This window comes from Cephus cinctus, unplaced genomic scaffold, assembly GCF_000341935.2.
Source record: "Cephus cinctus unplaced genomic scaffold, Ccin1 Ccin1_scaffold0970, whole genome shotgun sequence".
Taxonomy (NCBI): domain Eukaryota; kingdom Metazoa; phylum Arthropoda; class Insecta; order Hymenoptera; family Cephidae; genus Cephus; species Cephus cinctus.
In genome coordinates this window covers 244,058-271,638 of record NW_014333527.1, presented here as the reverse complement: position 1 = coordinate 271,638, position 27,581 = coordinate 244,058, and the positions used below count along the sequence as shown (strand labels likewise).

Here is a 27,581-nt window from a genome sequence, read left to right as displayed (position 1 = left end):
TTTCGAGGAAATATCGAAGATCGTGATGCTCGGGTTATTTATCTTACGCGGACCCGCATATACCTTAGTACCCAGCCCCATAAACGGTCAGAGTGAAATTCGCTGATTACGATCGATATTTATAGATCGATCTATCGAAGAATGTAGATCGATAAGTGAAATAAGTCAATAACGACGAAATGGAGGTTTTCTTAAGAAAAGTTCATACCGATCGAAGATGTGTCGAGGGAGATAGAAGCGGTATGTGGTTGTCAGTGAGACGTGCATGAGTTTCCCGCATTTATTATTTAAACACCCGATATTAATCGATGTCCGTGCGTATCAGACCCGCCGTAAATCATTCGCACGGTCGGATGAATTTATTTCAAGGAATGATTTAATGACGTAACGTTCAATTTCGGGCGCCGAAGCCGCAGTGTGTGGTCCCCGCTCGATCCAGTTATCACCTAAATCATTTGCGACTTCAATTTGCATATCGTAAGCGGTCGCTTATTATTCGTAGCGTGGTGAGGCTTATAGTTGGTGGGATTGATCCCGGCTTTTTTATATCCACGACAAGAAGCGACAATGCAGCCAATAGTCTGGCGAATAGCGAATGCGTCCCGCAGGATAAATTCCCTTGAGAAAGAGTAGTGAGTTATCCTTATAGAGGCCGGATAACACTGTAAAAAAAAGCGCGGCAAATTCAAATCTACACGTAGTACGAACGAGGGAAGATATCGGCGTTGTGGCTCTATCGGGTCGCCCTACCTCGTACACTGATAACGTGATAACTATTATGGTTAAAGGTACAACAGTAAGGGACCCACTTTCAAGCTTCACCCATTCTGCACCAGGAAGTGACGTTATCGAGGTACAGCCAAACACATTGCAAAACGTCACTTCGTAAACGGAAGTTCGGATGGGCAGAGGTTCGTCGACACGGAAGTGACGTCGAGGTGAAGACCTAGAGAGGTCCGAGTTCCCATTGTGAGGACGATGCCTCCGCACGATTCTGTCATTTCGGATGCCTCGTGGATGCGTCGCGATAACACGAGTTTCCGAGTAATTGTTTACGTTTGCCAAGTGAGTTATTTGGCACGTGGCCACGCGGAGACGAGCTGCGACCACGTGGCCGACCGGCTGCCCGTCTCATTCCATAGCGTTTCACTTCGCTCTTCCTTTTACTCGATTTCACATAGACTTTTCGTACGTTTACGCACGTGCGCGCTGAACGCACCGTATACACGTATGACAATGCGATTACGGTGGTCTCTTTGGGTAAACGATCGGCAGTGATAAGGAACACACGATTACGGACTAGAACAGGATGAGAGGGCATCACCGTTTTTCCTTGTGATTTTAATAACCCGATAGGAATGCACATTCCGTAGGCTCGCATACTATAAGAACACTTGACTCGTGCCGTAGAGATTCAGTTGAGTGAAGAGTGCGCAGCCAAACGGATTGGATCGTAAAAAAGTAGATTCGATCTCGAAACGATCGATCCGATTGTAGCCAATTATAGATGGCGTATAGGAAGTACACTGAAATCCAGTGAAAATAAATCCAATGATTAATACGTACGAGTATCTTTAATTGATTCGGACGTATCTGGAAAGCAGTCGATCGGAGGAGGATCGTTAAAAAGAAAAAACAGAAGTGGTACCGATCGAACTCTCGCAATCTTGAAATCTCGAGGATCCACATCCTCGTCTCGCAGTGATTCGCCCTCCCGCGTGGGTTGGCCGCGTGGTGGGAGTACGAAATAAGGGTAGTCTGCGGGGGTTCGTCAGTTTCCGGGTTGTTCCGGAGTGAGTGAGGGCGTCAGGGAGGTCAGGGGGCGTCGCGGGGACGTCGCGGGGGCGGCAGGAGCCGCGGGCCACGACACGACGAGGCGTCGCGACGTCAGTAGAGCGCCGCGCTATCGACCACCGCCACGAGACACGAGCGTCGGATTGACGGAACGGAGGAACGGATAAGCGGATAGATCCGTCAGGGACCACGAGGTCCCACGGACACGCGGCCCGCGCGCAGAACGCGTGCGTGCGTGCGTGCGTACGTGCGTGCGTGACTCCAGACACCCCCGGACCCAATGACTGTCCATCCAGGGACCACGGGATACACATGTTCATTATAAGGTCAGTTTGCACTGCACGTATTTCAATTTTATTAAAATCTCTATGCAACCTTTTTTTTTTTACACTGTCCTCCTGGACTTTAGACTTTGCGTATTTGAAGCCATCGTTTCTAAGGGCTGGTTTTTTATGCTAAAAATTATTTTAAAAATCGTCTTTAGCGGTTTCTTAACATTCACACCGTGCGGGGACCTTCGAGAACATTTGTCACTGAGCAATTAATCTCACGCGTCACATTGTCACTTCCACTTATTATACCGTCTTTTGAAATGGCGCTTTCATTTCGTCGGCCTCTGCTGTCCCCTGAAGGTTTACGTGCCGAGTCTGGATAAGGGGTGGCGTGGAGGAGACGTGAGATATACTTTAGAATTATTTAAAACCGCGAGGACACCCGTTATACAACCTTCGACGTGTATCCCTATGCATTTCTCATAGTGTGACCTTCGCAATTTTTTTCATTGCCACAATTTTAATGATCCACAAACCCCTCGTTAATTTAATTACGAAATATCAAAATCCCTCGAGGAAGCGTGACTTTTTGCAGGGGACATTTTTTTATACGCGATATCGAATTTGTTTAAGATACGATAAGACGGAAAGCTTGATTAAAGAGATGTACCGTTTTCGTTATTGCAATGGATGACTTTATTTCCGGGAATTCGTCGGTCTAATCGGAGCTTCGATATTCCTCGAAATTTCGTGCACTTTTTTCATTTACTCGCTGCTTATCGGATTATTCAATATTCCTTGCACCCCGACAAAAAAGACTATCCCTTGTCTAACGAAGGTTCATGTTCTACCGTTAGTAATTGGTGATTTGACTGTCAGGCGCACGCGAGGCTACATATTAAATTACCTTTCGGTATTGCTCTGAAGATTGGCAAGTGCTTTACTTACCCTTGAGTCCTTTACTGTACACGCACTTGTCTACTCACGCACTCGGAAACGCATAGTTGCGTCTCGTAAAGGAGCACCAGGGTGCCCCGGGCAAAAAGTGTCTCCCTTACCGTTGAATATACAAGGCTACGTATAGGCACACTAGACTGGTACATATGTGCTTATCGTGCGTAAAAACACGCCCACGTACCCGGGTACCCTATACTCATTTTCTTGCGTAGCGCCTTTCGATCTGTATATATACGCACATACGGCTACGCATGGACTCCAGTGAAACTTTACCAAGATTAAGAGAGAGAGAGAGAGAGAGAGAGAGAGAGAGAGGAAGAGCATGAAAGAAACTAGAAACCCTTTTACTTCTCTTCGTGGTTTCTCGATCTCTCCGTGAGTCAATACACTTTGAGTTCTGGCTGTATACTGTACTATATGTATATATATGTATATATGGTATAGTGGCATCCTTCTCTCCATACTTTACTCCAGCACGAGGTACAGAGCGTCTCTGATTCTTCCGGGCCCTTAGGAACGATTATTTAATTACCAATTAAAAAACCGGAATCGTAGATCATCCTGTGAATTTTTAGGCAAGGAATTTAGATACGGAAATAATGAGTGAATGAGTGAGAGGGAGAGAAAAGTACACAGGATTTTTGTCCATGAGATATTCACGAAATTGAATATAAATTATGATGTTTTTCATGGAAGCTTTTGGTGAGGGAACAAAATAGCGAAGAGGAGATGAAAGTTTTGGAGAACGTCTGACACGAAAGTAATGGAAAGTCCTTCCCGTCCCGTAGAGCTTGGATCGAAATATTTACGTATCCTTGGCAAAATTCCAGCCGCGTCTCCTCGTCCACGGCCGCAGTGCAACCTTTGCACCGCGTCTCCTTTTGCCTTTTGGGAAACGTGCCGTACGAAGAAAGTAGGTCGAGAACCAGAGAATTCGAGAGGATCCAGGCCTTGACTCGGTCACCCTGAGCTTGAGGCTGTTCGTGCTTTGGCATATACGTTAAAGTGACTTAGGTTAGTCTATATCGAACGTTACGCAGTGGTACCGATACTTTTGTAATAGCCACCTTGTATATACCTTAACTAAGCTACAGAAGCACGTACGCCTCCGTGTTTCAGGTTTGGTTGTGCATTTGTACCAGGTATTGTTGCTCCCATCCTTGCAACCTTTACCTTTGAGTCCGAGAGCGTAAATACTACTTGGTACCTGCTGTATGACTATACATGCCACACAGCCAACATTCCTTTTCCTGAAGTCCCAAGAAATCACTATCAGGATATAAAGTTTAGTTCACGAATACCAGTATAGAAGAACCCCTGAGGAATGACTTTTGGGCATCTAGAGGTACAAGTCGGTTAAGTTATACGTTAGCTCAATAAAGGACTCTTTGGCAAAAGTGATCCTGTATATCGTTATACCATAGGAAAACTGGCTGCACGGCACAATGTAAATTCTTGACTTCAGGAACTTTCGATTCCACTGTGTAAAAGTTCGTTTATTGCGTCTGAACAAAGTGCTACGGGACTATCGCCTTCCGATTGTTGATCCGTCTTCATCGGGGGTCGTAAAAACCTTACAGACCATCGAGCCGGCTTGTATCGGGTTCACGTGTAACTCCTGGAGGTTCTCCTCGGCTACCGTCCGCCGGTACCCGCAGAGTCTGCACCTTAAAATGGCCCTGGTGCAACGATGCACTAATGGCGTATTGCACCGTGCACAACTGGACCGCCATAAACGGCAGGTACCTCCTGCTACCTAGCTGTTGGGTTCACGTGAAGTCGCTGTCGGGACCTTGAAATTACGAGAGCACTCGAGCACGGTGAGACCGGTAGGCGATGCAGGTACAAGGAGTGCCTTAGGTCGCTGTCCGGACCTTGGACCCAAAAGCTATAGGGACTTCTGAGGGTATCTCTTAAGAGGTTGATCCTCACAGGCTTTCGTACCACGTTAGAAAGTTCAATAGTTGCTGTTTACTTTAACACCTTGGAACGTCCCGGTTATCCAAACCTGAGAAAAACCTTCGTTGAAGCACCTGTGGAGCCTCTACAGGATCCGGGGGACTCGGAGCGTCGAGCCCGGAGGTGATGGCGGGCTTTTGTTCTTTCTGTCTTTGCTGGCCTACCTGTTGTGCGCATCTCACCTTTAGTGCGGCAGATCACACGGCTACAGCTTTAAAGGGATTAGTGCGATTTTAGGGGATCCTTTCCGGGTATTGGGAAAATTTTTGTCGCGTCACTCACAGTGGTGGGGATGGTTATACCTACGAGAGAAATCTTATAGGGATTGCTGTGACTGTAATTTTTTTTTTAATTGTTGGTACCGATTTTTCAGACGGGTCATGAATTTTAGGAAAATTAACATTTTTACTGTACTTATTGATGAGATTGTATGACGAACGAGTTACGTGAGTTTAGGGGAGGACGGTGGATTTTAGTATCCCCTGTAAATCGGATCTTTGGAACAGAGAGGATGTCCCGAAGCTGGGCATATACTAAGTTTGAACTTTTCAAGATACGTTATAAATTTGTCCCTTGGGAAAACAACTGGGTTCCCTACGTGGATGCTGCATGGACCAGCCTCTTCTTATTTGGCATACCTTCTTCCTCGTCCTCTTCTTGGTTGACTCACCTCTCATGCTATATATTCGAGTTCGTATAAATGCATCCATGCACACGTATTTTATTGCCACCCTCGTTACTAGGGGCTGGATATTTTCGCAGGATGGATTCTTTTTGAAAATACTTAAAACTTTGGCGATTTGTCGTCGACGCGAGTCGAACTCGATAAAACGTGGGTATCCATCGTATCGAGTTGCCGGGTGGGGGGTGGGGGGGTTGAAAAAGGGAGAAAAGAAGATGCGCGCGCGCCCTCGTATATATGTAAGGTATTCAACTGGCTCCCTTGTAGCCAGTAAGAGAGACCGTCAGAAAAGGAAAGTACACTGAGGCGAGTCTGTAAGAGAAAGAGAGAATAAGAGGAATCGAACGTCGAAGACTCGTCGAACTTAATCACATAAAATCTTTAAAGTTTTAGACGAAACGCGATCTACTTTGATTGTGAAAATTTATGTTCAGGATGCAACGTCGCGAGCTTCGCTCGTCCATTAAATCCCAGGGTGCTGTATGCTCCCTCATGCGTGCCATGGAATAATTCCTAAGAGGGGTTGCAACTGACTACTCGTAAACGAGGAATACCATTAATCGCCAAGACAAGGTATACCAACCTCTCCGGTGAATTTGAGTAATAAAAAAAGACAACCGTGTATATACACCAGGAGAGCTTCCTTTTAATTCCAATTGCATTTTTAAGGGTTGAAAATAGAAATAAATTTTCTAAAAATTTTTCAACCCCTAATCTTCACGTCGACTCCGATTGAGTAATCGGCGCGAGCCTCGTGCCAATAGGATCTTGACACTGGAACAAACTTCCCGACGTCTTTGGTCCGAAAACCACCCTTAAGAAAGTTTCACCTGGTTAACCACCTCTCGAGTGGCTGCTGTACCCTATAGTCGTGCAAAAGTTTCGACAAGCATTCCGTAAAGACTTCCGATGAAGTTTGCGCCTCGAGCATGAATGATTTCACGAGTGACACTTAACCTAAGTAAAAGAGGAAATTTCCGGGAGCAGTTGGGGCACGTAAATTGTTAGTTTCGCGTGAAACGGCGTTAAAGGGTCTGGAGATTCGTTCTTTCAAAGGACGCGAATTTACGTAAAGTCATTCGCAACGAGCTCGGCAGATCTTTACGGTCGCCAAGGGAGGCAAAGACAATGAAAACATCTCGGTAAATCAGGAGAGACGAGTAGTAAGGAGATTAGTACAGCTTACAAGGCATTACCAGTGAAGACGGCGTGGTAGGAGACACGCCGCAGTCTTCACGACTTGGAAGTCTTGTCTGATCTCTTATTCTCTTCTCCTCTATCCTCCCCCCCCCCGTTTTCTTCTACTTTTTTATTCCCTCGTCCCTCTCGCCCTCTCTCTCTCGCACCCATTCCTCTCATCCGGCAGAAACCCCCTGAGCTCCGACTCCACCGTCCACGCTACTCGGGAGAGAAAGAGTAAGAAGAAGAAAAGGAAGTAGAAGAAGAAGAAGAAGAAGAAGAAGCTACTCTCGCGAACTTAACCACCCGTGAAGCGGCATAATATATCTCAGAGATAATTCGCTTGTTAGGTTCATGCGCCTTTGCATTAATCCATCTGGTAGCTCTCACCGTGGTCCAGGCTGTTTGCACTGCCCTTGGTGCAGCGAATGAGTTAACGTGGTAGAAGGAAGATTTTGATATCAAGAGAAAGAAGAGATTGGCTTTCAACTCTTTCGAAAAGGCGCCGGGCATTTTTTTTTATGGCGTCGGAGGCGTCGGTGTCCCACGGTGGTTCCAACGTCGTACTTCCAGCATGTACATATATATATATATATATCCACAACGTATAGTATAATACGTAATCGAGAGGAGATTCTACGGTTCGGGAACACGTAGGCAAGGTACATTCGGGGACTTCGGCGTGGCACGCATTTCACGGCGTGGCACTTGTCGTCAAGCTGATGCCTGCGATACCGCCGTTCGCCTGTCACTCGGCCTCGATTGATCGCTTCTCACTTCTCTTGATCCTCCATACCTTCTACATCTACAGCTTCACATAGAGATCCACACCTCCACCTACCGTGCCCTTTCGTTCACTCTGGTACAGCGTACGATAGATACACCTTTCTCCCAGCATCGCATCCCCCTGCCCGATCTTCGCCCAAAGGGAACTCCTCACTCACTAATTTAATATACAAGAGCGGTCCAGCAAAGAGGCTGATCGTCGATACGGTAAACTCGTCAGCAGGTAATACTACTTGACTTTTCGTGTCCCCCTCGGTTACCCGTAGAATGAAAAAAAAACTTTTTTACTCAAAAATAACGTGCACGCTATTCATTAAACGCATATGCGATACGGGGTTCAATTTACGTCCGAGCTTCGTATACGATTCATCGGAGGACAATGCGTTGCCTAACAAAGTTCGCTCGCAGCCAGTAAATTCAGAAGCGAGTTTACGCCTCGAGCATCGCGTTTACACCTGCGTGCACTACACGTCCGGCGTGGTGAACGTGGCTAAGGTTACGCGTATAAGAATAAGAAGAATAGGAGGAACGAGCAGGACGAAGAAGCGTAGGTGCGACAATGTGGATTATCGAGTATTACCGGGCATGAACGTACGGCAGTGGCCGTAAAAGCCTGCGGTGGTTTTTATGGCGTCCCGAGGCAACGCGCGCCGCGATAATCCCTTTGGATCGGGCGCGACGTCACGTCGGGCATTAAGGCAGTCTTAAATCGTGTTACGGCACAAAGTCCCAGTCACTCCCAAGTCATAGCCGTGAGTCCTTAGGGCGAGTCTATTAATTTTTCATAAAGCCGGCGCGGCGCCCGTGCTTCGTGGATGGACGATTTATAGGCAGTTTGTTTTTTCAACTGCGATATATATGTATATATACGATACGTAGAGAGGCCTACACACGTGCCACGTAAACAGGAACCTGACGTACTGATAATCGATCCATAGCCAAATGAGAATCACTGCGTAATGACAGGGCTCGGGTTTGACGTTTAGGGCGCCAAATAATAAAATCATCTGGATGCTGCCTGACGACCGTGGACCAGATAAAATGCTTAGGAGAGCCTCGCGAGCGAAGTCACTCCTTCAGGCAACGAACCAAACAACCCGACCAGCCGGGGCAACCTGCCAGGCCAGCTCCGATAATCTGATTGAAGTCGCTCGATGGCTAATGAGCAACGTCTCTGCATTCCGTTCTCACCTTCTTTACCTTCTTCCCCTTCTCTGTTTACCACCTTCTTCGTCAACCTTACGCGTGCCATTCTCCTATATGCCTTTTGAAACCTTACCGGTTCAGTCTGTGGTACAGCATAGCGTATAGGACTCTCAATCATTTTATATTTTATGCTTGTATATTTATATACATAGTGTACGATATACTCACGTATGCTTGAGCATCACTAGGTCTCTTTGAACAGATAGCAGGGTCTTTTTGATATATTGAAATTTTCGTATACCAGCAGTCAGAATCTGTGAGTGACCCGAAAATAGGTACCGGATTAACCACGTGCGGCTTGAGCAATTATTATCGTGTGTTATAGATACGTGTATTTTTGTGTGTATAATATATATATATATATATAGTATATAGATTATTATCATGATATGTATCTTTTACGGTACGGCGAGTCCTTATCAGTCACGAATTTGTACACAAATCACTGTTGTGCAATTCACATTAATTTTTTGATTAATTACGAAGCTCTGTCACTCTGACGTTTTCAACGTGGCGACTGAGCGTGAGGTACCGTTGTTGGTGTTTGTAATTAAGGGAGGGAAGTGGGGGGAAGCTGCTGACTTTTTCGTTTCGGACTCACCTACTGGCACGCCTGGTTATATCTAAACGAAACCGAGACATTGGCCAGAAATACGGGGGGCCCTAAGGGAGAAGACGAAGTGGAGAAGCAGACACCTGGAAAGGACACGTGGGCGTTACTTGCAACACTTCGACAGAGTCTCTCAACTGTTAACGAACCCGATAACACTTTACGTAATGAGCGATGCGCTCGCACGGTGTTCGATGGTTTGAGAATTTTTTTTAAATGACGCGTGACCGTCGCGTCGCGCCCGAGAGTCACGGACGGCGTGTCGTTCGCCGTAAGAAAATTAATAAAAATAACATAAATAGGAATATTCAAATTAATATCAATAATTATGTCCCTGTGTTTCGTAATCCTGCCTGGGAACGTGTTTTCACTTACCGCTATACACGCAGGGTCCTACGTGCGTGATGCGTGTACCACCTTCGCGCACCTATGGATGTCTGGGCGCCTTGTGTTTTTACATTTTCACATGCCCGTCCCTGACTTGCCCTCGATGCGTTTCCAGGAACGTCTTCCAAGAGAATCTTCGACACGCCATTGGCCGTTCGCGATGGGAAACTTTGACACGCTCGCGCAACCGACCGACTGTCTTCTTCTTTTATTTTCTTCGTTAAATTTGCATTCTCCGATTTCCAGCGCGAAGTTGTCGTTAAATCTGCGAATTACTCACGGGCGCATTAACGCTCGATGAGGATCGCTTTATCTTTGAAATCTTTTCTTTTTTCTTTTTCCTTCCTCTTTTCTCTTCACTCCTTCGAATTCTCACTGTACGTACGATGGATGCGTGATTTAAGGATTCGGTAGTCAACTTTCGAAAGCAGCCGTGGAGTCAACGATACACGGCTTCTGTAACCGGATATTATGTATGTATATATGCTTTATAAATAAATGGACGCTTAGTTAACGTATTTAATTATACTGGATTACATATACTCTATGTATATGTCACAAGTATCAAAGTATTTCGTACTGTAGACCATTTCACTGTGACTCAATAAACTTTTATACGTATAAAATAGAATGATAGAGAAATTAAGAAAATTACGTTAAATTCACGAAAATTGCGCACCAGAATAATATTACCGGCAATTGGTTTTATTTGGTCCTATTAGACGAATATCGCTCGTTATTGTTTCTCAGATAATTAAAAACGTAAAATACAGTTAAACCGTGATGTATCACCGCGTGTTCCTAAAGAGCGCCGACTTTATGGGCCGATTAACAAGCGATAATGCACCATTCGTAAAACTTTACCAAGAATCGAGTACTAAAAACCGTCTAGTATCATTACCATGCCAATTGACGTAATTCACGAGATATTGAAAAAAATAAAAAAAAATAAAAATTATTTTCTCCTAGCAAATTAGATACATGGTAAATTTCACACAGGCATCCCTACAGGTACTGGTCTCATAGTTATAACGAGCGTAGATAATGTTCGAGTTGAAAGAGGAAAAAGAAAACACCTATCACGGTGCGTTATGGCGTTCAGGCAGTAAATTATCGAGTTGGCTATCGCATTAAGCTAATTAATTAAGGAAATTGTCAAAAGCGTTGAGAGTGGGATAAATAACTAGCAAGTCGTTACCTTCCAGGCAACATGCATCATGGTGAATCAGTGTTTGTCTAGTGTATCTTAGTCGTGTATATATACATATATATATATATATCCTATCGAGCCCATATGCTTACATATATGTCATACGCGTCCATGGAACGGCAGAACTACGGGCATATTTATGCGATACATAACGCGACATTAACGCCATGGTTAACGAGGCAGATGTAGGCTGAGTTTACGGCGGGATTATTTACGCTGATTTTTCGCGCGCCTTTAAATAAAGTCTAAACGAAACGGCTCGGACAATTAAGTTGGTCTGTCAACGGCTTGCGAGATACAATCTCGCCGATCGTAAACGCCCCGAGCCTCGTATAAGCACTGACATCGAATGACGCTCATCGATTTGTTTTACGGGGCATTTTGCCAGGCGTCGCGTCGTCAGCATCGTCATCATCGTCCTGCTTATCAAGATCAGGATAAGGCTTGACACATCGAACGAAACCAGTAGAGAGTGACCGAGTCCCAGCGTGACATACCATAATAAGTAAAGACCGAGAAAGAATGTTGGGAGTCAATTTAATTTCTACAATTTCTAATGTTCCCCCCCCTTTTTTTCTTTCCTCTTTTTTTTATGAATTTTGTTTAAATGGGTATCAGCAGTGTTAGGTAACAGGTTAACCAAGTATAGTACGAGTGGTATCACATAATGGTATGTATTACCTGTATCAAAGCTGCGGGAGGCTGATAATTTATTAAGTAATGTAACCTATCATTCTCATTTAGTGGTTATTCTATGGGGTTTTATGTGAACCGGTCGCTTCAGTGGCGTATACCGAGAAGCCGTACGAGGCGTGGTCGGGTCGTTGTATCGGGTTTGGAGTGAGAGTACAAAAGGGTTGGGAGACACGTCGAACGAGGAGCAAGATCAGGAGGAGGTTAAGACACGGTCGGTGAGATCAGGAGCACCTGGTTAACAATTGAGGAGGTGAGAGAGGTGACTGTTAAGTGTGAAGAGAACTAGGGTGGGAATGAGGGAGGGGAGGTAGAGTGAAAGAAAAAGAGAGAAGGAAGTCCGAACCTAAATAGAAGAGGAAGAAGAGCGGGTGGGACAAAGTATAAGAAGCAGAAAAAGGATACACGAGGTATAGATCCCTGCGACGTGAAGCTGCGTGCCCTGATAAGATCGGCAAGGATGAAACCGGTACCAGGGGAGGGTGCAGGGGGAGAATGGTATAAACTGGAGAAAAAATCCCGATGAATTACGAAGCTCCCCTTTATGCCGATCGTGTCGATACACTCTCCGGCCCTAGGTGGGCCGAGCTTAACCGGAGAACGAGACCTCCGAAGAGGACCTGGACAGCATCTGGGTTACGATTGATGAAGAAGCTGGAGTGTCGGGATTCGAAGATACCGATAAGATCGGCAAGAAACCGGTGGCTGGCCTCGGCCAATGTAATAAGGCTCGTTCGATCATTCGCTACACTTCCCGGCCCTTCCAACCAATGATCATAACAGTAAGGTAACCTTAACAGCTACTGCCACCCTTGGTTAATGGAATTATGCCCAGACAAATAATTTAACTACATAGTATAGCTAATACTGTGTACGGTAAGGCGGCTTTCCACGTAGAGAAATTAAGAGCAATGCTCATCGGCCGTCTAATAATAATACTCACTAACCCCTCTACACGACTTTATTACCATGCTCGGCTAATGGCTCGGGTGCTCACGATGCTCGTTTTCATAACTTTAATATCTCCTGCAGCACGTAGCTCTGCCTATATGATAAGGTGACTCGTGCCACGTTACCTTCCATTCTATTTGTATATATATAGGTACGACTGTTCCGTGTATATACATATATGTTCGTTCCCGAGATAGGGAGGTGGGAGAGAGAGAGAGAGAGAGAGAGAGAGAGAGAGAGAGAGAGACTGGAGATCCTCCATAGGTGGAACATCCTCCCACGGAGTCGCGTGTCTACCTCAAGAAGCGTAAAGCGTTTTGTAAAGGAGATTTTTAAGCGATTCGAAATCTCCTCAGAGGATCGGAGATCGGTCGGACTCGGTGCTCACGATGGCGTTCGACGATTTGTTACAATTAGGAGTTGATCGAGGGTCCCGATAGTAGCCCGCAGGACCGCAATAACCCTACGTTATTCTAATCCCTGGTCACAGGACTAGGTACTGGACCATTCTACCACGAGTAACCTCGGAAATGCTCAATGGTAATCGTGTTAGCATGTAACGGTGTCATCCTCTTCCATTGGTCCATTGGTCCATTCCCTCGGACACTTCTACGACAATGCTTCGTGGTACCTCTTGCGTCTACGCCACCTACACTCTCAGGACCTGAGGAATGTTCAGGAGAATTCCCACGGGGGAGTTCAATACACTTTTTAGGAGCGCTTGAGCTTTTAATGGAAAAACAAAATAAAAATTAATATCAAAATTTTTTTTATAATTCTCCAATTGTGGATTATGGGATTCTGGGGATAGGAGTGAATAAGAATTGGTTTACGCCAGACATCGACGGAAATGTCAAAGGGACCGTCACCAGTCGAACGTAACTTTATCCCATCCCAGAAGGCGTATCAATAAATCCCTGATAAGGGCGCTCTTTGGCTTGGATCTTGTTCGCATACGTCAACGTCCACCAAGGCTCTTTTTCACATTCTTACGACCTTTCACTATGGACTGCCTGCTATTTCATCGGCACCCGATACTCGGTACGCCCAATAGTTATACCAGTAGTGATTGATCTCACAGCTACTATTTAAACATTCGATGAATTCGGCGCTCCAACGTGAACTCTGTAGCCTCCCGCCTCCGCGACTCAATATCCGATCACGAATAACGATCTGTCATTCGTTCATCAATTAGATGCTACTCGTACAGCAGTCATGCTTCTGTATACTTTCGTATAGCCAACCATAATTAACGTTGGCCGTATAGGCTTTAACTGGTAAAATCAAAAGTTCACTTCAATCCCATTATATCCCAGCTGTACCTGTACGAACTAGAGAGTGGGAGTATCATTTACGAACTTGTTCGGCACATATGTCGCGACGATTTCTGCCGATCGGAATGTACCGATACGCAACGAAACTGGTCGCGCGTTCGAACAAGGATCGTCCTTCGCGATCCTGACGACGAGTTTCGAATTCACGATGTTGAACGTATTAAAAAAAAGGGGCTATCTTCATCCATACGTTTTCCCGCTGGTAAACCAGTGTCCAATCGGATACGTTCGGCAGTCTAATTATCGAACGATCGGATTTATACTGTGGACAGTTGGATTACGTATCGGGTAGGATAGACGAATTTTGTGAATGCGCGTGTCGCGCGAGGCTTTTTAATGGCAGGATATTAAGGTGCGTATATACCTATGACGTAGGGCTCTCTCGTGTTTCCACCTTCCGTTTCATCTTAGGATCGAAAGCCGCTAAGGGTACGTAAAAGGGCGCATGACCCTTTGAAGCTGCGGGACGTGAATACTTTGGCGGTGAGAGAGAACGTAACATAAAGGGCCTGAAACACGAAACGTATGCAAACCTGAAATAATACGAGACTGGGCCCTTCGACCTGAGATTGGGCCCTTCTTACTTTCCTCGCTCCACCTTCAGCCTTGCGGCCTGTACGTGCCCTTTCGCCCTCATCATACCCACCTCCCCGATCCACCTCCCTTCGGGGTCCTTGTACAATTCTGAAACTTAAGACCCTACACGAGTGCACTCTTAAGATAAAGGTTCATCCTTTAGATTAAATTTTATCTATAGCGTCGAGAAGAAACCTCCCTTCCTTGTATTCGATCGACGGTGCATCGTTGTGGAATTCTTCTTTTTGGCGGAGGCCACGCGCTCCTCCAGGCAGCCACGAGTGTTTGGCTCTGTCAGTCAGTTTGTCCGACGAGGAACACAGTTTGAGTTGCGACGGGAAGAAAGGAGGAGTGGATAAGACATGAGTGAGTACGAGTGAGCATAGGCGTGAAAGAAGGCGTGAGCAAAGGGTTCCGAGTATAATGAGTATAGAAGGTGGAGGTGCGTCCCGGCGGTGAGCGTCTAGTTCATCAACGGACTCGACACCACCTTCACGAGCTGTGAAATTTAATTCTGAACTTACAAAACTCCCATGACTGCCAAAGGAGGCTGCAGCCTCGGTCAAGTTTCTCGGATTTTTTCTCTTAGACTACGTACGGATTCTTAGACGTCGGGCTGAACGATGAAAGGGTCCATGGGTCTCATGGGGACACGTTTGGCCCTGTGGGGACGTACGGACAGCCGAGTTTCACGGTACTTCCGAAATTATAAATTAAATTTAACCCCGTGCAAGATTATTCGCTCTGGCTCTACGGGTTATATTTCCATGGCCGAATTTACATTCCGGCTTCACCACCTAAGCTCGTGCTCTCCTTTTTGATCTCACCTACCGGGATGAAGGATACTTTAACTAGCTTTGCTTACCGGATCCTCCGCCTCTTTTCTTTGGCTGATGGCGCGCTATGCAAATTTACGCAGGGCGCACGGATAATCCCTGCCGATTCTTTACTACCTGGAAGACGCGGCTCTTCCAGGAAGTATTAAGAAGAAGAAGACGCGGAGGATGCGAAGCCGCCAAAAGCGATTCGTCAGCGAGTCCAGGGCTTAATCTGAGCCGATTAAGTCTGTCGCAGGCGGCCGCGGTAAAGCGAATGTGAAATCGGTAATTGGTAACGGCGCGTTATTCGATACGATAAATAAAAGGAACGTGACGGTTAAGATTTTGTATGAAGGGTTCAGGAGTTTCCTTGTTTCTGGTATCTCCAAGTGTGGTATAGTATATATATATATATATTCTAACTTCGACTTCTGGTATACACACCTGCCGACCTGGTACAACGAATTCTCATGTCCCAACAGAGAAATGACCTCACGCCCACGCGTTACAACGGTATACGTGCGTGCCACTTCCACATCCCTGTAATGTGATCTTATTCAATTAGTGGCGTCTGTAATTACCGCGGGTTTACACGAAAGCGCATTACCGAACGACGACGTGACGTCTTCCCGAGAGGGTCCAGCGAGCCTGTAAAATGTTAAATCCTCGAGTCGAGGTCAGTGAGTTTTTAACCTCGCGAGAAAGCAGCCTCCTTGACTCTCGACCCTGGACCACGGGTACGCGTATTACAATATTTTTTACAACCCACAGGCATCTGCCTCGAGTACCAACTTAAGGGCGACGAAAGGATTATTTTTTCCTTTCATAATAAAATATTTCGTCACAAAGTACTTTTTACCAAACGAGCTTGCGTTGCCACTCGTTGAAGTCCCTAGGCTTCCCAAGAATATCCCTAGTACCTGGTGATCTGGTTGCCGGCTAGGGAATAAGCTTTAGAGTGCTCGGAAGATCTCGGTACGAAGTCACTTCGTGATTCATGAGAAATCCCATGGGAGAGCAAGGACAATAACTCAAAGTGAGGTTAGGTCAGCGTCGAGCGTGATAACGAAAGAGAATTCGATGGCTCGTCAATAAATTCAATAAATCGGACGCGTGAGAACGTGGCCACGGGGACGTCATCGGTCGGTGATTAATAGAGGGCGGCATGATACTGCCCGCTGTCCTTACAAGAGTCACCCTGTCCAGTCCTGTTCCCTACCGTCCTGTCCTGTCTACAGATATACACGGTGTCTCATAACCGTCCTGCATGACAGCATTAGAGGGCCGCCCGTTATCGACCTCGCATCGATCATACTCTACCATAGGCCTACTGAGAAGAGAAAAAGTAAGAAAAAAAAAAAAAAAAAGGAAAAATCATCAAGACACGAATCTCAGTGGTGAATCGCGTGGACAGTAGTACTATCTAACACTTTATGCCATTAAATCATTAAATCATACGTGACCATCGTCACCCACTACGTCACTCTACACATACTCGTAACACTGCCAGATCTAGGTATAGGCTGAGATTTTTTTGTCAATGTGTCAAGAGATTCCAGCTTGATGGCGGAAGAGAGTACGTATACCGGTTGACATGTCACAGGTTGACAGATAGTTTTCAAGGGATGCAAACGGACCGCCGAACCGATGTAAATGCATATGACTGGAGTCTCCTCGAGTGACGTTAAGCCACTTGGAAACAATGCATGGGAATGACACGGCGGAATAAGAAATGCAGTTTTATCTTGTGGTAGGTTGGCGAGATGTATCATTCATTTTTATTTTCTCTCGTTCAATATTCAACTTCTTCGCTAGGACCTTAACCATGATATATATATGTCTATGCCACGTTTAAATGCCATAAAACGGGATTCTCCGAGGTTTCTTTCAAAGTTTACTTCACGCGAGACACCCTCTATATACTTTGTCAGCTGTGCTCTTATCTGGCATCCACGATGGGACCAGTGCAGAGAGGGAGCGTGGTCCGTGGCATCTATCCAAAAGATCTTGACCTCCCTCAATTCACTCTACCGCAGCGGGATCACTCTGTCAGCACTCTTGAGCGTATCAATCTCAATCGGTGCTATATCGACGCTATCGGCCACCGTGGCCAAATTATAGGCTGCTGCCAGCTGATCGGTTGCCCGCCGACTCGAAACAATGGTGACCGTGGTGCCTGTAAGGGGGAAACGCCTTACGTTTGTTACGTTTGACTAGCTGTTCCGTAGGCGTGCTTGGGCCTACATCTGACAATTGATATTTAGAGTATAGGACCTTCTGTTTCTACCCTGTAGTCCTTATGGGTATAAACGTTTAATTAATTACTGTATAGGCTACTTTTGAGGGGGTGAGATCAATGAGTTCAGTAAGTCCATAGCTTAAAGGCTCATCCTCATAGGTCGACTATCGACTGGCTGTATGCTCAATATGGTAAAATATTTATCCGTTCAGTCGTAAAGATGCCGCTCGATAGGTAGAAGCAAAAAGGGGTTGTTATGGACTGACACCCTATACAGTGTATATGTATATACAGGTACTGATATCATGCTTACGGGTACATAAACGCAACTTTTATGGCGATATCGAAACACCTTCTAGTCCCGTCACTGGTAGCATCCGTATAGATGCTGCTGAGCGTACGTTCACGTGAGAGCGAGAGAGACAGACGAGGCCCTCTCACGGGTTCCCCAGGGGCTGATCTGCGCCGTGGGGCCCCCTGATATACGCCATCGTAAACCCATGAAATTGTGGCACAAGTATCGGCTGATGCCTCCATTACGACTTGGTGATGTTATTACAAGTTCTGCTCCCTTTTTTTATCTCCCTTTCTCCCCTTCGGATCTTCCTGCTGTATATTTCCCCGTGACAGCCGCTGGACCCACTCTTCACTCTTCTCCCGATTCTCTCACACTCTCCCGGCTCTTCATCCACCTTCGTTCCTCGGCTCTGCTCGCGTTAGAGAAACGTTTCACGGCGTTTAAATCAATCACACATTCCCAAGAAATTATAGCTGCTCCGCGTATCGGACAGTGGGCCTTGTGGCTGGGGCCACGTAGAACGGGGACTGTCAATAGGATGACGGGGACCCATGACGACAGCTTGCTCTAATCAGTAATCACCGCCACGATCAGGAATCGAAAGGCGTGTCGTGTGCCCGGGTTGCGGGACGGACACGCAATTAATCACAATCAGAGCAAAGCCTCTGGTACACAAGGCTGGGGGAGCCAGAATCATTAAGGATTCTTAAGTCCCCGATTTTATACAGGCATAGACGATCGCTGAAAATTATGAGAAAGAATTCCGAGATGCTGGATGATATTTCGGTCGTTGGTATGTCAAGGAATTCCTGTTTCACTGAAAATCACGAAAGCTTATCGCTAATAGAATGGCTTATCGGCGGGTCAGTGTGTGTTTACTCATATGGGGCCCGAAGTGCCGAAAGCGTGGTCGTAAAGCGAAGAAAATATCGAGCCGCGCGATATCTAAATGTGTCAATTAAGGAGGACGCCCGTGACCTGGCCGAACTGTGACCTTTGACACCGGGCGCTTTATCTCTGAGTCATCAACGAAATTTATTTTTAAATTGATCAGCCGCTGCCTCCGGTTCTGTCGTTGCCGACGACCCTGGGCACGGGTTCGTTATTTCCGGGAGGGACGGCTACCGGGCGTACGGAAGTGCGACTGCACGTTCTCCGGAAACGTCCCGGATATCGGGTAACCGACGTGCAGAAGGGTGGGTTGTTGCTGGTGCGGAGCAATCCTAATTTTTTTTCTCTTTCAAAGGGTTGTTAACATCCCTCGTCTACGTGGGGCCCCTATTATAACCAAAACGATCTATCTACGTGGGTATCGCGGGACCCTTTCAACTTTTTTATTAGTTGTATTTCATACTCGACCACTACCCTGGCATTCATATGCTAACGCGACGCCAGGGTTGCTCGGCACTCATTATGGGCCCGAAGGTGTTCAAACGCCACCTAGCTATCCGACTTATGCCCATTAATAAACCCATAAAATCATGGTTCCATCGGTATGCCTGTACGGTTACGTCTGAGCACCACTGTATGGTTTAACATATGCCAACAACCCTATAAAAATTCAATCCAACCACTCTTAAAAATAATAATGCGGCGCTAGCAACGAGATCCCATAACGCAGACGCACCGTGTGCATACCTGGACGTTAGCTGCTACACCATGGCGAACGCTACTAACATCGACACCGACGTCGACGCCGACACCACATTCTGTATACCATTTTAAAAGCATCGCACGATTTTCATCCTTTCCATTCTTACGAGCCATCCTGAACGGACGCCCATGTTTAAACTCCCGGTCGAAAACGCGCCCTTTAACGCCGCACTTCCATGTTTCGGAATCCGAACGACCAATTAATACCGAATCATTTGTCGGTTCGAATGATTAAATTTAATAAGCAATCCTCGGAAACGCCCTTTTACAGGCTAGCCTACATTTCCTATTACGTTTTAACATTCTCCCACTTCCTTTTATTCCCTACGAATTCTTTACCGACGTATCCCAAGTATATATCCGATAGCCAACATTTCTTACTGTTAACGAGCCCTCTTAAAGGTCCATCCATATATTTATCGATCGAACAACACGCCGACTTTTATACAATCGCCGTTCCGGAGTCTCGTGAAATTTAACGTCATACCGATACGAACTCCATATCGTTGGAATAGTGGGCTTTTTTTTTTCGTTCGGAAAAAAATTTCAAGATTCGTTGCAACGAAGTTCATTAAATTATTCGTTTAACGTATATGCGTTATACAGAATGTATTATGGTGAGGTGCCTGAGTCTCGCCCCGATGAAGATCTTGCGGCTCGATTGATATCCGATCCGATCGGTGATCACCGATCGTTACCTCTGCGGCAAGTAAATGCATCACCAAGTCTCAGCGATCCTATGAAGCAGTCCGATATTCAGTTACATCGATAAAGTGGGTGAAATGTGTCTTGATCAAAACGTAACCCTTCAACGCCACGTGTGGCAGATCAACGTTACGTTGAAAATGTGTCTATGGTGTCCCGTAAGTTGAATCAATTTATAGAAAAAAATATATATTTTTTTTTCATCGTTAACAAGATTTTTGTCAATAGTCACCTGTAATTCTATCGAATTTATATGAAATTTATTTTTTTTCCTGACTTTTGCTTAAAAGTTGCTTGATCTATAGATACCTAATTTCAAATACCCCCCCGTTACTAAATTATCCATCCCACTCCGGTTCCTTTGACGGTGCCAAAATATTTATAACCCTTGTGTAGGCTTTTGCCGCTTCGAAACTTGAAGGTTGGTACCTACGATACTAAAGAAGGAGGGAGCCATCGTGGTTAGGTTAGTTATGGCTTTGCTAAAAAGTACCGCCTTCCACGAAGTAGCCAAGATACCAAGATGCATGTTACCTTTCGGTACGTAGTCTGCTTGTATTTTTTTTATCTTTGATAATTGTTTTTTTTTTACCTCCGACCTTCCTTTACCTTCTCAGGCCATGCGACCTTTACCATTGTGAATTTGTACCTACAGGGACTCATTGAGGGCGAATACGTTGAAGCTACCGATCATCACTGATGCTCCATGATTCTTGGGTAACAATTTTGTTCCGTCTTGTAGAACAAACTGAGCATGTTCAGCTGGAACGTCCGAATGGATGTCCCGGACGAAGGATCCTTGGTACAGGTAAATGATTTGGAAGTCGTGTTCCCGAGGATGCGAACCCTGGAGGGCCAAAGAGAACTTACATGGTATCCACGCCCAAGTGACCTTCTGACCTGCGGGTCCAGCAAGAGGAAAGGCGCCGACGCGCCACTAAATAAGCGCCACGTCCGCACCCACACAATTCAAAATTCTCATCCACGATATTCCCAAGGGAGTAATGAAACTCGTATCTTACGATAGTCCATGCACCGACAAATATGTCCGACAGTAACAATTTCATGGGATACAAGAATAAGAAAACAATAAAAAATAACAATTTGACTTATCTCAACGGTACCGACTATCCTGACTAAGAAAGTCACATAGAAATATTTTCAAGAGCGTATATTCCGCATATAGAAAATGCATTTCAGGTGGTCGTTAAAGGAGCCAGTTGCTACGGCTGACTTAACTCTAAAAAAAAAAAAAAAAAAAAAACAGCGATCTGGACCTCTTATTTCTCTCGGCGTGATTTTTCGGCATTTTTATACAGTAATTAGGCGAGATCCAGCAGGCCCACCGGGCCGGATAATGCACTGCCGAACGTCTCTATTATATCGCGGATTAACTCAGGGTAATCATAACGTTTGGGAGCGAAGCCGCAGTTTTGCGAGTAATGATCGGGTCAGATGAGAGAAGCTGCCTTAATAGAGCGCTCGGATGATCGTTTTCGTTGAAGCCGTCGTCGCAGTTTGCGTAGCCGCCTTGTACGAGAAGAGCGGATATCCAATGGGAGGAAGCTATAGTGAGGAAGATCAGTGTAAGGGTGGCAGAGGATTACGTAGGAGAAGAGAGCGGAGTATATTTCGCGAGATCGAAACGCCCGTCAATGTTAACGGGGAGGACTCGTGCCCACGAAGGGAGATAATTTCGTTGGAGATTCGCCCTTCGGGCGGACGTTAACCATATTCGGAGACACTCAATCAACGTTAAATCATTGCGCGGCTCAATAATATGAGAGCGCGCTGCATACGGTTAAGCGAAAGAGCTGCGAGACCCCAGGGTGCGATAATTCTGACTGCACTTGGCACGTCCCTGAGCGCCTCTTGGTACCGGTAATTAAATACTGAGTAAAGGAAACTTTTTGGAATTGCGCCATCGTTTCCTGTCCCTCCCTCGTAAAAAAGACGCACTCCCTTTTTTTCTTAATTATTCTTTTACCTGCTTTTACAAAAAATACATAGGATTTTTGCTTGTATCAATTTCATAGGGATTTTGCAGATTTTGATATTCGAATTTCATTGGTCCATTGGGATGCTGCGGACAAAGAGAACCTTTGTGGACTATGGGTCGCATAGGGAATTGCTAGACCAGAAACAATTAAGCTCTACGTTATCTTCGAGGACCACGCGGATTGGTCCATACTGTCACTCGTGTCAATGGTACCAACACAATATGGTTTCCAAAGTGACAAGGGCCAGGAGTCAACCCTTTCCAGGGGATGATCGACTAGCATATGGCAGTCTTCTGAATATTTATGAACTAGTCTTGGGGGGGTAGTTAATAGAAAAGCCATAGCAGTGTCAAACCGTTTGCCAAATCGTACTGCCAATCTAGGAAAGAATGCAGCTTATATCCCTAGGGGTAGTTTCTCTGTTCCCTAAACCGTAGGAGGGTTTCCGCATGACTGATGGATGAAAAGGTGTGAAAGTAACTAGATAAATTCTCCACTGTATTTAATTCCATATATCAAAGTTATAGCAGCTGTCCTACCTGTCATCCAAAAATCCCTAGGGAAAATATATTATTTTAACCTCGTTACTATAATTCCTTACTTGTTCGTATTACAAGGCCTTTTAAAGGGACTGGTCTCCTGTCTCCTGTTAGTACTCTGCTCGTGGTATCTGGCGCGTGGCATGGGCCTCAGGCCCTGGGCCCAGACGCAAACCTCGCGTGCCACAAATTGCTTCGGCTCAACCCGAGTACACCCAACCATTCACACACTTGCTTACTTACTTGCTTGCTTGCTTACTTATTTATTTATTCACATACTCGCTTCTTCTACACCATAGTATTTCTTCTACCTTGCCACACGTTACACTATCTTTATTCCCGTACCCCATATGATCACCGTATAAATTTATCGCCCGGTAGCTTCTCCTTTCTTGCTTTACTTATACCATTCGCGCACTCACGTATCACTAAGGCATTTATTCTCGGCTCTTTTTTTACTTCTCTTAGCTTTTATTATTTTCTTAACGAGAAACTCTAAGGAAGTAGCCAGAGGTACAGACCAGGGTATGCTGTAAGGGGTATATGGGTATAGTATGGCAATTAGAATCCTAACGAAGTCTAAGAGTCCCATATGGCTTTGAACGGTAGTAGCACGTATATATATATAGCCAATAAAAAAATGGCACCCCGTCTGGCCCCACGTCTAAATTAGGCAATTTATGCTTTAACTAAGGAGACCGCCCTGAGAACTTAACCGGAGAGTCTCCGGCCATTAGTTCCCTTGAGGCTAAACGACAAAAGGAAAGGGCGTTCTGCACATACGTGCACTGCCTTTAGGTCGCTACCGCGTATTACTTTTCAGTGACGGTTTTAAGAAAAGGTATTTGAGGCTGCTTTTTTTTTTGACAAGAAAAAAGGAAAACGAAAGTCACTCCCTTTTTTTTTTTGGGAATACATAAATTCAACTACCCAGCCGCTTGTTAGGCGGATAACAGCAAACTTTCGAGACTTTCCTACCTTACGACCTCGACCTCCCGGCGGGGCCAATTGTTTCGAGCCATTCCTGAACGACTGAGTTATTTTACGCGAATGGGAATGTACATTCGTTGCTTGCTGGGAGGTCGAGAATCGTTTAATCTTACTGGATACCTTTTTTTTTCTCCTTACAAAGGGATAAGAAACGAAGAGTGATTAAATGTCAGACGGAAGAGAATATATACCTGCATGTTCTTAAAGATCAATTATGAGGACGTGCAATTTCTTATCATTGACTTTCCTTAGTATCAATCGAGATCCCGAGGGGCCTTATAAATGCACTGGCCTCGCATAAATTTTGCACTGCCGTTGCCGGCTTGCGAAACGTCGCGAAAGATATTATGTATATTAATAGGCACGTTTTGTTTCGCGCGCCGCTGTCTCGTAAACTGGTGACAGTAATGAATAGTAATCATAGGCTGCCCGCGGGATTCCTGGGAAGAGCAGGCGAGAGCCGTCTTGAGTATATTTCATTTTTTTTTGCAAATAGCGTAAAACGCAAGTATTAAACGCTCACGGGTATTAGATTGTACATAAATATGCGTATATGTATATATTTATATTCATATACTCAGAAGTTCAAGATGGCGACGAGCTATTATTCTCATGTGTTTCGACACAACGTCATAGGAGGATTTCGCAAATCGATTGACTTAAACAGGTTGGCTCTCTCTCTCTCTCTCTCTCTCTCTCTCTCTATATATATATATATATATATATATATATATATATATATATATGACTGACAAAACCGGCTACCACGAATCCTTTTCACGCTCAGAAAAAGTGTCCTGCTGATAAATCATCTTTGGCGAGATCCCGCCAGGCTCTAAATGGCTAAATGGTGGTCGAGTTAATCAGCTTAGCTCGGATGAAATCTTTTATTCTCGTTAACTGTGCTCCAATGGCGCACTTCATCCCGGTCGATTGTACTCCCTGAAGTCCGTTCATATTCGCGACAATGACTGTTTGTTAAGGATTTACGCGTTAATAGAGTCCTGACTGTAGCGGATTCTGTGTACTCGGTTCTGTAGTTGCATTCCATTCATTTCTTGCAGTTGAGCGCCATACTTTTTTTTTTTATTAAGACTGTCCTTTTTTCTTGCTCCTTATTATACCTGTCGATTGTCGCTTCGAGTATGAACCAGCCCTAATCCCTATAACGTTATTATCGTACGGATTGTAGGTATTTAGGTACTGATGAAGAAAATGTATTTATCCCGTCTACATTGTTGACAATGGGCTCTGCAAAAGACCAGAGTCCTACTCCTTTGCTATTGGGAATTCGTAATCCCCAGTGTGGAAGCACGGTTGACGCGGTCGACTATTCGACAGAATGGAAAACAAACTCTTAAACGTGCCCGACGCAGCCTCATTTGAATAGTCATTTGAAGATTGGTCCATTGAACGAGAACGAGAATGAGCCTCACGGGTTGCGAGAGGGTCAACCGTCAAAGAGAGCGAAAGTGAGGAAGAGGCTGAATGCACGACAATGTACCACATGCTGAGCAGGGAAGGATGTATCTTTAGTTAAAGGAAATGTATCCTTTCAAGACAGTTTAGAACTCGGATTGCTTTTGGATCATTGAACAAAACATTTTTTTTTGTCCAAAAAAAAATTATGGTTACCGAATTCTCAGTTGAATTTTCGATGGACAACGAATAACAAAAAAAAAACGAAGTGAATAAAAGATTCTCACAAATATATGAATAGACAGCATCCCGGAGGTCCATGAATTCGGCCTCGTATACAACCTGGACAAATTGCAAGGCGTATCGTGTCTCTTGCGCAATTAAGATACGCTCCTGGCACAGCGTGACGTCCCTTACGGCACGTTCTGTTCGGCCAATCCGATCACGATGCGATAGCGGAGATTTCGAAGAAATTTCTTTCTCTCAGATGCATCCCCCCGTCCTCCCCCGTCGCCCTAGTGCATTATCTCGGGAACCGCGTGCCCCTGTAGCCGCGTCGTTTTACGAGGCGGGAATTTGCATTTTTATATTTATAGCGAACGAGGCGTCCGGCGTCGCACGATCCGATACCATCCAGTCCTCCTTGGCTAAGGTCCGTTCGTTCCGACATTCCTTGTGTCGAGGAAAAAAAATTCCAGTTCGATGACGACTCGTGGAGATCGTAGGCACGTCATCGAGGAAGGTATTCAATGATAAAACTCTCGCTTGTTATATGAATTCCATATGATGAACCATCCACGTATTCGAAGGACACCCTGATGCAAACATGCACACGTGTTCGTTAATACATCCGACGCACGTGGAAATTTCATTGAATCGATTCCAATAAGATTTCATCAATTATTATTGACACACCCGTTACAGCTCCATAGAGAACACATAGACCATAGGGGCTTTCCCGTTCTCGACGGCAGCACCGATGTCCGTATACGAAGCTAGAGAGGTCCCTGCACCCGGACAGCATCCGATCAATAATCGATGGACCAAAAAGTCCGAATTTGTTTACAGTTTAGTAACCCAAATCAGAATCCGGTAACCGAACCTCTCTCGGGCTCTCTGCTCTTCTGCTTTACTATCCTCTTCTTCCTCTTCGTCGATCTTCGCTTCTTCCTGATACACCCTTGCGTTGTATCAGGTACTCTACTACCTCTAGCTTCACTCATGTTATAATGTATGTACTGTATCCGTATATTCATATACGTTCTATAACGTTGTTCATCGCTGTTTTCTCCCTTCACTCCATTTTCCTACCCTTCGTTTCACGTTCGTTGCGAGCGACCAGTTTGCTGAACTACTTGCCCGTCCTGCCGCGAATGCATTTGTCAAAGCACGAAACAAATTGGCAGACACTTCACAAATAGCCCGCGGTGCACCTACGATTCGTCGTTACGTAAACTGCCTTTGACTAATGTGTTGTTCATCCCCGTCACGGCTCATGTAGTACCGCTGAGCTTATACGATTTTTACAACCCTCTTGCATCAAGGGGTTGGTAATATTGGCGAATATCTATACTTGCGGCATTGCAAATATCTAGAGATATTTAACATGAGGGTTCGAGGTACTCATAAATATTTGGATTTTTGCGAATTATTTTTGGATTTTTCTTTTTCAAATTATATATAAAGGTTGTTTTTGTCGAGGGGTGAAATACAAGGAAGGCAGCTTAGGGATGAGAATTACTGACTTTGTTGGGAAATGAGTTTGCTCTTTTCTCAAGGGGATGCTTTCTTTTTTTTGGGGGGGGGGGAAGGGGGGGAATCACTCGAGAGGACTTTGTTGAAATAATATACAAAGGAGAGAAAGTCAAACATTTTTTTTTTTTCTTACTCCGATATTAGCCAATTACGGAATCATCCCGTGTGGTCGTGTCAGGGAGTCTGACACTTTTTTGAGTTTTCTCAAAAAAACAGAAAGGTATAAGGGTAAATTAATACTAATGACAGTTCAGTTTTGTCTCTTGGGCTACTAGACGATGCGTCGATGCGTTTTAGAGATATAGATATGCGAATAGGTGGGGGGATGTCTAGATGTTGGATTTTATGACTTATTGACTCTCGGCCATGTTTACCGGAGGCGTCGCGGCGCCGTACAGAATGCGGCCACCTTCGCTCGTGCAATTTTTCCGCTCGGTCTTCGATACTTGATATCTTCCTTACGTCGATCGTAGCCATCATCCATTACCGATCGATCTTTTATATATACATATTATTTTTCAAAAAGCGTTCCATTTTCATTCACGTACCCATATAAACTTATATACCTA

General features: G+C 45.2%; 1 protein-coding gene across 1 annotated transcript in view; it reads left to right on the top strand.

The window, feature by feature from the left end:
• The first annotated feature begins 1,906 nt into the window (after positions 1-1,906).
• LOC107271425 (fibroblast growth factor 17) overlaps positions 1,907-27,581 on the top strand; it is a 78,799-nt gene continuing 53,124 nt past the window's right edge. The window contains exon 1 of the mRNA XM_015747413.2: positions 1,907-2,120. Within this exon, the coding sequence (XP_015602899.1) occupies positions 2,107-2,120 (14 nt within the window). The 5' untranslated portion in view covers positions 1,907-2,106. The remainder of the gene's footprint in view (positions 2,121-27,581) is intronic.